Source organism: Mirounga leonina, unplaced genomic scaffold (genome assembly GCF_011800145.1).
Source record: "Mirounga leonina isolate KUSES-001 unplaced genomic scaffold, KU_Mleo_1.0 Mir_151, whole genome shotgun sequence".
Classification (NCBI taxonomy): Eukaryota; Metazoa; Chordata; class Mammalia; order Carnivora; family Phocidae; genus Mirounga; species Mirounga leonina.
In genome coordinates, this window is record NW_023270377.1 from 13,876,172 (window position 1) to 13,888,833 (window position 12,662).

The 12,662-nt window shown below is 38.0% G+C and overlaps 1 protein-coding gene across 1 annotated transcript; it reads right to left on the reverse strand.

Annotated features, from left to right (window-relative positions):
* On the reverse strand, window positions 1-8,992 carry MRPL44 (mitochondrial ribosomal protein L44). The gene is made up of 4 exons (XM_035007006.1): window positions 8,780-8,992; window positions 6,781-7,249; window positions 2,908-3,086; window positions 1-535 (listed from the first exon to the last, which is right to left on the reverse strand). Exons 1-4 carry the CDS (start codon window positions 8,956-8,958, stop codon window positions 364-366), a joined length of 999 nt encoding a protein of 332 aa, XP_034862897.1. The 5' UTR covers window positions 8,959-8,992; the 3' UTR covers window positions 1-363.
* Window positions 8,993-12,662: the final 3,670 nt, after the last annotated feature.

Sequence of the window (12,662 nt, forward strand, 5' to 3'; positions counted from 1 at the left end):
TAGAGAAAGAGTGACTTTTTTATTGGTATGAAAGTTCACGTAAAACACATATGCAAATTATGGTGATACCTCAAAGCTAGCCGGGAATAAAATAGACCTAACTATACATGTTAAATAAAATAATAAAATCAAGGACTTTAGAAAAAAACTTACTGGAAAAACATCCAAAAAAGACTTTTGACAAAACAAAAAGGAAAAAGAAAAAAAATCAATGACCTGATAAATATCTGTTTAATTTTAGGAACTCATTATGAGAAATAAGGCCTATTTCTTTACAATTTGAAAAATGTCCAGCTTTGTACATCTTTGACATTTATCTCATTCTCTGGCTCACAAATTTCAGGCTGCCATAATTCTGGCAGGTTAGCTGGCGGTGATAGCCTTTTCTGCTCTTAAATTCTCTTTGGGCTTGGAATAGTCCCAGGGCCGTCTGTTCTCAGTGAACCCATAGAGTTTCCTAAGTGCCACTCGAGCCGCTTCTTCTTCTGCAACCAGCACTGTTTCCCCAGGTCCTTCTGCAATCAACTTCTTATCGCTAGAAAAAAACCAAGAGTAGTCTGAAATTACCCGTGATCATAAGACACAGTCCACAAATGGGTTATGGTTTCTAAATCTTGTTTTGGCAATAATATCTACCAGAAGTAACACAAGAGCTTTGGATATAGTATCTTTTGGAAATTAACTAGTTTTGTTGCAAATTCATTATATATAGCAGTTAGAAAAGAAATATTTACATTTCCATAGAAATATAAACAACTCACTAGGTCCAATATTTTTCAAATCAAAAAACCAAGGCACATCTAAGTAAGTATGGGTTTGTTCTGTTATTGTTGTTGATGGAAGAATTCAAAGAATATATAAAAATCTTGCTATAAAGTCTGAAACTATTAAAAATATTCATGGAAACTATAACTACATTATTTTTAATTCATCTTAAATCTGTGATAGGAGGAAAAATTTTATGGAAAAAAAACTGTGCCTTTCTGGTTTCTCATCTAAACTTTAAAATAAATGAGAAATCAGTTCTGTATTTTAAATTAAGAGCTTTAGATCTTTAAAACTTGCTAAGATTTAAAACATTATTTTATATATTATAATCCGCTCTAACTTATTCCCAGAAGATACTGAGGTAGCAGTGAACACTTAAGGTTATCGGTGTTCTAGTAAAGCCAAATTAAACAAAAATGGGTATTCCTGCTTTAGTGAGATTTCTATTATGATAACTAGCAAACTCTCCTCCAAAAAATGTAAAAGTGTTCCCACAGGGAGGAAAGGATGTGCTACTTCTCAATTACATTTAAGTACTTCCAAGAAATTTCCTGACCCCAAACTTTACCTATCCAACTAAAAGAAGCATCTCTGAAAATCTCATAAACAGCAACTTTACTTAGTAGCTCAGATTTAATATAAGTTGACTTGAAAGCCAAGGAAGAATAGAACCAAATTAAAGAAAAATGAGCAAAACTACACAGGAAAAAAAAAAAAACAACATGGAAGGAATTTGCTAAGAATTATTTTCTGTGGCAGTAATTTGAAATGAAACAAAGAATAATCATATAGGTTAAACTTTACATTAATAATTCTACACATATATATTTGTAATAGTATGGAATAGAGAAAATCATCTAAGTGAATTTCAAGCACAAGATGTATATCATGTTTCTAGTCCAATGATGGTCTTAGTGTATCACGGATCATTTTTTTAAATACCATTACATAAAATCTAGGAAAAATTAAATAATTCTACTACCCAATGACAACCACTGTTAGTAACAGGGCAAACTGCTTCGTTTAAAAATAAGAGAGCATTCTTCAAAATTTCCATGTCACTAAAAATCCTTTAACAACATCACCTATCCTAGTTGTACTATATTCTATCATGTGCATTTATTATTTCTCTCTTACTGGATACCAAAGTTATTTCTAATTTTCTAACTGAAAAAATGCTATTAGTTCAACAACTGTTTATTGACTACCATGTCCTAAGAACTGTTCTAGGTATGGGGTACAAAGAGCAAACAAATGAACATCTTTGTTTACACATTTTTGATGTAACCTGGAGAGACACACCCAAAGTGAGAATACCAAATCAAAGGACATGAAGAATTTAAAGACTCCTGGCATTTGGTCAAAATTACTGACAGAAATACTATACCACTCTTTTCTTCTATTAGAAATATATGAACTGCTGATAAAGGATGTGTTTAAGACTTATCAAGCTAATAAGCAAAAGAGTACCTCGTTATCTTGCTTTGCATTTCAATTAAAACTAAAGTTGAAACTTTTTACAACATTGTCCATTTTCTCCTTTGTGATGTCCTTCCATTGCCTTTAACCTATAAAATCCTACATCATATAAAGATCAGAAAAATACTGACCTAAATTTTAACCAAGTTTCTCAAATATTCAATCAGTGGGAGGCAAGCCAACTGTTTACTAACAAAACTAAAACAGTCTCAATGCGGGCTGATTTATATATTTTGATGGACAAGTAACTAAGTTGTCCACTCCTAGGCTCAGTTGAAGCTGTTACAAGTGTGGATTAGGGGTAAATCTCTAACACTTATGAATCAGAACTTTTATTTGTCTACAGAAATGTTTAGGTTAACATGAAATTCTTACTCATTGAAATGAATGGATTCTACAATGTATAGTTGGTTAACAAAAGCTACTATTAGCCAACCACAGATTACTGACCTTCCCCTAAGACTGACCAGCAGAAAGGGAAGCAGTATATAGATAATCATGGGAATGAGTTTTTTAAATCTGTTAATGCAATCAGAGCTTATATTAAGGAATTGTGAAAGGTCAGTTGTTAAGGCTTCCAATCAATGTTATGAAGTCAAGATTAAAATTTTACTAACCATAAAATCTTTAAAATAAATAAATAAATAAGATTTTACTAACCAGTATAAGCCAACAAAAAACACAGGCAAAGCTGTGGTGCTTCCAGACTGCCTGGTAAGTCTAGATTCAGGAGCTGAAATATTCCTTTTCTTCAGTTCTTCTACCAGTAGCCCCATGGGATTTATTATCTTCCAAATCTCAAAAAGTTCTTTTCCAGTCATCTGAGTAATTAAGAAGTCCTGCATACAAAAATACAATTTATACATTTAAAGTAGTATAAAGAAAATAAGGATCATATTCAAAGTACACTTTTAACAGAATTTAAAAACTTAATGGGGATTGAAAAAGACAAAATGTACTATTCCTTTTCATGTCCATATAGTTTTTCATGTAAGTTTTATTACAAAAATCATAGTTGTTGCAGATGCCATGATACTCCAGCAAGAATACTCAAAAGATTCCACCAAATAGTTGCTAGAACTAATACACGAGTTCAGTAAAGTCTCAGGATACAAAATCAACGTCCAGAAATCTGTTGCATTTTTATATACCAATAGTGAAGGAGCAAAAGAGAAATCAGGGAATAGATCCCACTTACAACTGCACCAAAACCCGTAAGATTATCTAGGAATAAACTTACCAAAGAGGTAAAAGATCTGTACTCTGAAAACTACAGAACGCTTATGAAAGAAATTGAAGATGACACAAAGAAATGGAAAAACATTCTATGTTCATGGATTGGAAGACCAAATACTGTTAAAATGTCTATACTACCCAAAACAATCTACATTCAATGCAATTCCTATCAAAATACCACCAGCATTTTTCACAGAACAAACAATCCTAAAATTTATATGGAACCACAAAAGACCCCAAAGAGCCAAGCAATTTTGAAAAAGAAAAGCAAAACTGGAGGCATCACAATTCTGGACATCAAGTTATATTACAAAGCTGTAATGATCAAGACAGTATGGTACTGGGGCACCAGGTGGTACAGTGGGTTAAGCATCCAACTCTTGATTTCAGCTCAGGTCACGATCTCAGGATTGTGAGATCAAGCCCAGTGTCAGGCTCTTTGCTGGGTGTGGAGCCTGCTTAAGATTATCTCTTTTTCCCCCGCTGCCCCTCCCCATCCCAAAAATAAAATAAAAATATTAATGAAATAAACACATAAATAACTTAAAAAAAAAAAAAAACAGTATGGTACTGGCACAAAAACACACATAGATCCATGGAACAGAATAGAAAACTAGAAATGGAACAACTCTATGGTCAACTAATCTCCAACAAAGCAGGAAAAGAATATCCACTGGAAAAAAGATGGTTTCTTCAACAAATGGTGTTGGGAAAACTGGACAGCAACATGTGAAAGAATGAACCTGGACCACTTTCTTACACCATACACAAAAATAAATTCAAAATGGATGAAAGACCTAAATGTGAGACAGGAAACCATCAAAATCCTAGAATAGAACACAGGCAGCAACCTCTTTGACACAGGCTATAGCAACTTCTTACTAGACACATCTCCGGAGGCAAGGGAAACAAAAGCAAAAATGAACTACTGGGACTTCATCAAGACAAAAAGCTTCTGCACAACAAAGGAAACAATCAACAAAACTAAAACGCAACCTTCAGAATGGGAGAAGATACTTGCAAATGACATATCTGAAAAGGGTTAGTATCCAGAATCTGTAACGAACTTATCAAACTCAACACACGAAAAACAAATAATCCAGTTAAGAAATGGGCAGAACACAAAAAAAAAAAAAAGAGAAAAGAAATGGGCAGAACACATGAATAGGCATTTTTCCAGAGAAGACATACAGACACATGAAGGCCAACAGACACATGGAACTATGCTCAACATCACCCATCATCAGGGAAATACAAAACTATGAGATACCACCTCACAACATTCAGAATGGCTAAAATTAACAACACAGGAAACAACAGAAGTTGGCGAGGATTCCCACTGTTGGTGGGAATGCAAACTGGTGTGGCCACTCTGGAGAACAGTATGGAGGTTCCTCAAAAAATTAAAAATAGAACTACCACATGATTTAGCAATTACACTACTAGGTATTTAACCAAACCATACAAAAATACTGATTCGAGGGGACACACGCATCCCAACGTTTATAGTATAGCCAAATTATGGAAAGAGCCCAAATGTCCATCAACTGATGAATAAAGTGGTATACACACACACAATGGGAGTATTACTCAGCCATAAAAAAGAATGAAATCTTGCCATTTGCAATGACGTGGATGGAGCTAGAGAGTATTATGTTAAGCAAAATAAGTCAGTCAGAAAAAGACAAATACAAAATGATTTCACTCATATGTGTAATTTAAGAAATGAAAAACAGATGAACTTGGGGGGTAGAAAGAGAGAGGCAAACCGTAAAACAGACTCTTAACTAGAGAGAGTTAACAGGGCTGCTGGAGAGGAGGTAGGCAGGGGGGTAGGTTAAATGGGTGATGGGTATTAAGGAGTACACTTGTTGGGATGGGCAGTATGTGTTATATGTAAGTGATAAATCACTAAATTCTACTCCTGAAACTAATATTACACTATATATTAACTAAATGGAACTTAAATAAAAACTTGAAAAAAAAAACCAAAATTCATAGTTGAAGGTAAAATCTTATACGCTTTCATCAGTAAGAAAAAGATTTTTAAAACAAATGAATTAATGAATAAATAGTAGTAACTTCTCACAGAAACTCCTATAAAAAAAGTACTATGGACCTCCAGATAATAGTACTTCACTATTTAAATTCATGATTTAAAAAAAATCATTTAAATAATTTCACATTGTCTTTTAAAACTGTTTAAGACTTGATAATATTTTCAATTTGTAAAACTAAGAAAATGGAAAAATTATGAACATTCAAAGCAGAATTCATTTACCAATAAAAAACATTACCAATGTTGACAGAAAATATGGGAACGTGAATTTTCACAATATATTGCAATTAACTTGTGTTAAAAAACACAGTATATAATAAAGGATGTGTAAATGGAGACATGAGGGGAGAAATGTTAAAAAGAAAAAATAACAGTTCACAAAATAATTTCCTTACAACACTTGCCCAAGCACCAGAACTCTAGTTCAGTTTCGTTAATAAAAAATATTTATCACCTGAAACTAATATAACAATGTATGTTAATTATACTGAATTAAAAAAAATTTTTTTTTAATTTATTAAGTCCTCAGTAGGGGATTTTCAATCTTTTAATGTACAGATATAGAGTTGCCTTATGAGACACATACGGTTACTTACACCTATGAGTGAATCCCTGGATTATTTGCAATATAGAATAAGCAACTGTAGGGTGAAGGAAAAACAATTTTAATGCCTAAGGTATTGGCAGGAATATAAAAAGAAATCTAGATTTTTTTGGTGATCACATATGCCTATTTTTTCCCTATAGATTTCTGGTCTTACTAGTTTATTATTAGAACTTTCAGTGGGAGTGGAGGTTGAATATTCTAATCCCATTTCCCAGAACAGGGAGATAGTATGAAGAAGTATGTTTCTAAAATGCACATATGGGGGTGCCTGGGTGGTGCAGTCGGTTAAGCCTCCAACTCTTGGTTTTGGCTCAGGTTGTAATATCAGGGTTGTGAGATCGGGCTCTGCCAAGGCTCCACACTCGGCGCAGTCTGCTTAGGACTCTCTCCCGCTCCCTCTGCCTGCCCCCATGTGCACACATGCATGTGCGCTCTCTCTCTCTCCCAAATAAATAAATAAATCTTAAAAAAAAAAAAAAAAAAAAGCTTTAGGTCTTTTTCAGAATTTGGTAGGGAGATAAATTCACAGATCACCTTCTAAAATCATATAATAAAGAAACGAATTACAAAAAAAGTTGTCGTCCTTTCCACCTCAAGCAGGTCCCAGCATGTGCAATTAAGCATTACCTACCCTGATGAAAAGAGCGGTCCTCTCAGGGCCACTGCTCCGTAGCAGGGCTCCAATCACTGCAAAGAAAGTCTGCTGTAAAACAGGCGGGGGAACTGGAAATTCTGCACTCAGTGTTAACTGCTCCACAGCCAAGTTTCTGGCCACGTGACACACCACTTGCTCACCAGTGAGAAAGTCAACAAGACTTTTAATGCCTTCAGTAGGCAAGTCTGGGTAAGCATCCTCAAATAACTGTGTGAGACAAGTTTTTGAAAAAGATGTCCCTTGTTCAGAGAGTTCTTGATTATCTTTAAGATTCAGAAGAACAGCTTCTTTCTCTATTCCAAGGTTTTGGCGCTTGGCCTCCTCACTTTTAATATAGCAGCTATTAACAAATGCAGTTTTGAGAAGATCTAAGGAAAAGGTTTCCTGTAACCGATGTCCAAATGCTTGTATTTCAGCATGGTAATCCCAGTTGGGCTTCTCTGAACTGAAAATGTAAAACAGAAGACAGTAAGAGATGGTAAAGAGAACAAGATGTTAAAATAACACGAAAACTTTTAATTGTGATACAATTTTATTGATTATGTAAAGGAAATAAAAAAAGACCGAGTTTCATTTTCACACCACGGTTTGATTTTCTGAAAGTTAAAATTTAAGTCAGATGATAACTTGTGGTTCTTTGCTATATTCACTGGTGGATTCATTTTCCCTTTGAGCCAACTGCCACATTAAAGTTCTTCAACGTCAGAGACTAAGCCAGTACCCTACCTTTTAGATTCTTTACTTCTGCTATAGCCACGGAATTATGCTTTATACCTGGGTATGAAATAGGAGTTATAATTTCACAGGTTCAAGCTCTAAACAAGAAGTATGCTATATTTATCTCTTATTTTATTAAGTGTTAAAAACACCCATTTAAGTTAGCATCTAAATAATCTAGTATCATTACAAGTAGGTTAAAAGTTCGTAATCATTCCCAAGAATGGCTAAAAGGTCTTTTTAAAAAGAGACAATAAATCCAAATAAAACTCTTTTAAGTAAAAATGGATAGGAAAATATAAAGATCGTGGTTCTAAGTCATAAAATGTATGTCAACCTATATAATCCTTAGTTTCCTCCAACCATAAAAGCCAAAAGTGACTAACCTCACAATAATCAAAGAAACGTGAATTAAATACTATTTTCTGCCTATTAGAAAAATAATATTGTTTTGAAGAGTATAGGAATATGAACAAGTATATTCCTACGGACAGATGTATAAACTGGTTCAATTCTGGGGGGTAATATTAAAGTAGCTACCAAAGTTTCATACTAAATTCCCTAAGGAGTAATAACTTCAAAGCTAATCACTCTTCCATCGGTTATAATAGCAATAATATGGAACTCAAACACCTACGAATGGAGTCAAAAGAATGAGATGCGTCTCTTTTACATCGCCACGACTACAAGTCAAAGTCACATTATTAGAGAACAAGATTCGAGACCTCAGGTACAGGAGATCTCGTTGGGAGCTCTAAAGGTGTCTTTCTCTGCCAGGCTACTGGACTTCTTTGCCAAGCTACCGCCAGACCCTACTGGATCAAGATTAAGAAGAAACACGATTAACTGGGGCAACAAAACCAAAGCTCAACTGTTTTCCTTTTATTCTGGCAAATGCACCTGTAGGTGCACATACTTAATTCTGCTCTTGCGATGCTGTGGAATGCTTTCGGCCCTCTTACCTCTCTTTCCCAAGAATTCTCAGCCATTACAACAGAGAGACTGCAACCCCAAGGCCACATAAAGGTTAGCCTCACAAAGCCTCATTTCTCCAAACTCAGCTGATGGGCTCTAAGTACGAGTTCCCAGGCGTCGGGCGTAGACCCTTGGTCGACCCCGAAGCAGAAATCTACCCCCTGTTGTGCCCCAGCCCACGCGTCCAGGTTCCTCCGGTGTCTCCACCGCAAACCTCCCTAGCGAGGAGCAACCCGCCCGGTCCTCGACCCCCACCCCCGACCCCTTCCGAGGCGGCTCCTACCGGCGCACGGGCGGCGGCGGGCACCGGAGCAGACGCCACCGCTCTAACTCCTTCTGGAAGCGGAAGGCGGCGCGGAATCCCTTCTTCACGCCCCGAACTGGCGGGACGAGAGTCGGGGCGGCCGGCGCCAGGAGGCGGCGAGGCCCCCGCAAAAGCAGCCTCCCCAGGCCGGACGCCATTACAGGGGAAAAGCAATGGAGGACGGAAGGAAGAAGGTCGGACCAGTGGCGCGGTAACGCAGTCCCCCCGGAATTGGGCGAACTGAGCGAGGCCCGGGCCGGACTAGTACACGGCGGGGGGGGGGGCGCTGCCGTTGAGTTTTACTGCGCATGCGTGAGCTCTGGTTCCTGCCCACCCAGGGCTTACTTTGGGGTGAGTCAGGACTGTGGGGCCTTGGGATCCGGAAGTGTGTGGAAGAAGTTGCTTCACCCTCCGTTGCTTTCTTGTTCTTCGCTTTCTCATTAGCGCAAAGACCTGTTTCACTCTCAGTCTAAAGTAAACACGTAAAAGTCTCAAAAAAAGAAAACACTTATTGTCAGTATGTATTTAGTCTTAAGAGTTTCAGAACATCAATCCAGCCACTATTTAGGAGCAAATATTTACCCGACATGTCTCCAGAAGCCTTCTTTTCAGGAGCCCTAGACTAAGGGATACTGACTTAACCAAAATTTAAATTTCTAACAGTACAAACTTTTTAAAGCACCCCCCCCCCCCCGGCCCCTGCAAAGACTGGAAAAAAAAAATACATCAAAATGAGAACAGTGGAATTATAAGTCTTTTTTTCCCCTTTATCTTCCACTCTTTAGTGGAAACTTTCCTACCAAACTGTTAATATAAATGTTTTGATCTAATATTAATTCACAAAGGAAGACTTCTCTGAATTTCCAATTTTGAGTTGCATGCTGAACATCTAGACCCCAAAAGTCACCTCTTACTGTTGATCTGTTTGTTCATGGCATCATTGTCCCCCCACAGTTACCCAGTTGGGCTCCTATGTATTCAATTATTCCTATTTCCACAAAAACCCACTTTTATCCAGGTGCCAAGTCCTTTTTCAATTTATTTCCACAGCGGCTACCTGATGGCAATCCTTACCTCCTTGCCAGGCCTCCAAACACGTGTTGCACCTTCCTCTCTTCCCCAGACACAGTTCATCTTCATCCATTTCCCTGAAATGCAGACTCAGGCATGTTACTACTTAGCTCAAGCATCTCTAATGTTAGGCTCTGGCAAAGATTTTCCCCTTGACCAAACTTGAGTCAGGCTCCCCTAAGCCCTCGTTTCGAAGACGCTCGACCTTAGGCTTTGGTGTCTGTCAGGCCTGCATAGCCCACTTTCAGCAAGAATCCTAAGTCAGTTTAGAAAGGATCCCCCACCCTCAATATCTAATTACCCTTAATATCTAATCAAATTCATCACCCACCACTATCCCCAGGTGGCCTGCCTTCAGAAGAATCCTGTCAAGTTGGTTTAGCTAGACTCCTGCCCCCCACCCTTACCTGATGTTTCCACTTAGTTCAATGTTCACAGACACCTCCCAGCCCCCATGGCTATAAGTTTCCCCTGGTCCATGCTGTATTTGGAATTGAGCTCAGTTCTATAGAGAAGTCTCTTTTCCCTTATTGCAATAGTTCCTGAATAAAATCTGTTCTTAACTATTGTCAGAATGGCTCATCCAAGCCTAGAAAAGCGTTCTCTTTGGAGAGGGAGAGAGGAAATGGCGGCTTAGCACATACCATAAAACAAGCTGATGGATTTCTGGGTGAAGCAAATTCTCTAAGAAGGGATGAGAGAAGATCATGATTGACCTTTGTGTTTCATTATTTTACACTGCCTGTTAAAAAAAATTCATTGAACATTCATCAAATAAATATATTAGAAGACAGCACAAGGAACTGTTATTAGTCCATTTATAGGGAGGAATAATCTAATAACAAACAATATTATGTTAAAATGAGGTGTCTCTGTATTGAGAGTTTCTCAGTAAATACAACAATGAGAACCTTATTTACGGAACCAAAAATGTAGGGTCTCAGGGAGTTTTTACCACTAACTCACAGAGTTGAGGAATCAACCAGTTTTTAAAATTCAATCATGAATTTGTTTATTTTCAATAAACATATGCTAAGGGGACTATGTGGCTCTAGGACCCAGGCCCAGAAAACAGACCGTGCCCAGGGTGGCCTGGTGCACTTCATTTACGTCCCTTCAAATCCCAAAGTTACGTGTTCAGTACAGGCCTTTCTGCTCTTTAGTGGTGTATACAAAACTCCTGCACCTGGACATCTACTGGCATTTCAAGCTTCATACATCCAAAACCAAACTCCCTGTTTTCTTGGCCAAACACCTTCCCCAGATTGGTCAAAGGGCAGCTCCATTCCTCCAGTTGGTCATCCCACAAATCCTGACTTCTCTTTCTTTCATAACCCACATCCAACAAAGTTCATTGGCTCCACCTTCCAGAAATGTCTAGACTCTGCTGCCTTCTCACCACCTGCACTCTGTGGCTAAACTATCATCATCTCTCAACTGCCTTATTTTATTAGCGTCCCAACTGACACCCTTGCCTTTTAAGACTGAAAGCAGATTAAGGAAGTTTTCTGCCCTCAAAATCCTCCACTGGCTTCCCATCTCATTTAAAGTAAAAGCGAAAGTCCTTACCATGGCCTCAGGGCTCGACATGGTCTGTCTCCTGACCCTTCTTCCTCATCTCTCTGTACTCCTCACTCACTCTGCTCCAGCCACAGTGGCTGCCCTGCCAGCCCTAGAAAACCCCAGGCAGGTTCTCACCTCAGGGCCTTAGCACTTGCAGTTCCCTTTCCAAGAGAGGACTTCCTCTATACTTCTACATGGCTTACTGCCTACTCTCCTTTTTGGCTCAAATGTCACCTTCTGTGTGAGGCTTTCCCTCAGGCTGCATTCTCTGGAAGCAGATGCTGAGACAGAGATTGGGGTGCAGGATATTTATTAGGAATCCACAGCTGTGAAGAGAGGCAGATGTAACAGGAGTAGGCAGGAAAAGTCAGCTGCAGTACAGGCCTGACAAATCCTCATCCAATCTGGGAGAGAGCTCTATCAGCATGTCCTGCACCAGACCGACACGGCCAGACCTTTATATTCCTCTCTCATTTAGTTACCGAATTTGGGCTGCCCCATGAACGGCATGGCTGAGCCATGGTGGCTCTCTGCAGATGAAGCAGACCCTGAAGGAGCTGAAAGCCAAGATTGTCTGCTGACCGCCTCCCTTCTATGAAGGTGGATCTATGTAGTGCGTCTTGAAATCTTCCACACCATCCTGTTTAAAATTGCAATATCCTCTGTCGTCCCTATCGCCCTTCATGGTCTTATTTTTTTTTCACAGCACTTAACACCTTCTAATATACTATGTAATTTGGTTATTTATTTTATTATCTGGTTCTTTCACTGGAATATATGTTCTAATGGACGAGCGATTTTTGTGTCTTTGGAGCATAGCTGCATTTAGAATGGTGCCTGGTTCATAGCAGGCACTCAATAAATATTTGTTGTTTGAAAACCTCATTCAGTGGCCTGTCTAGTCATCACTCTGTAAAAGCCTTGCAAGAACCATGTCTTATTCATCTTGTCAGCATATGGTCCTTAGTGGGTGTATAATACATGTTTGTTTAATAAAGCCCACGAATGATTATGTGAAACATCTACATAATTTAAAATTCATTAGCTATATTAAAAAATAATGAGAAACAGGTAACATTAATTTTTAAAATATCTAACTCAGTATATCTAAATTTTATCATTTCCACATGTAATCAATATGAAAATTATTTTTTTTAAGATTTTTATTTATTTATTATTGAGAGAGAGAGAGAATGATAGAGAGAGAGCATGAGAGGGAGGAGGGTCA

Bases quoted from the DNA above. Each gene is read 5' to 3' on its own strand.
- MRPL44 (XM_035007006.1), bottom strand. From the start codon at position 8,958: ATGGCGTCCGGCCTGGGGAGGCTGCTTTTGCGGGGGCCTCGCCGCCTC. The intron at 7,250-8,779 runs GTAGGAGCCGCC...TTACATTTTCAG, and splicing joins CCGCCGCCGCCCGTGCGCCG to TTCAGAGAAGCCCAACTGGG. The intron at 536-2,907 runs GTTAGTAAAATC...GTTTTTTTCTAG, and splicing joins TTTTTTGTTGGCTTATACTG to CGATAAGAAGTTGATTGCAG.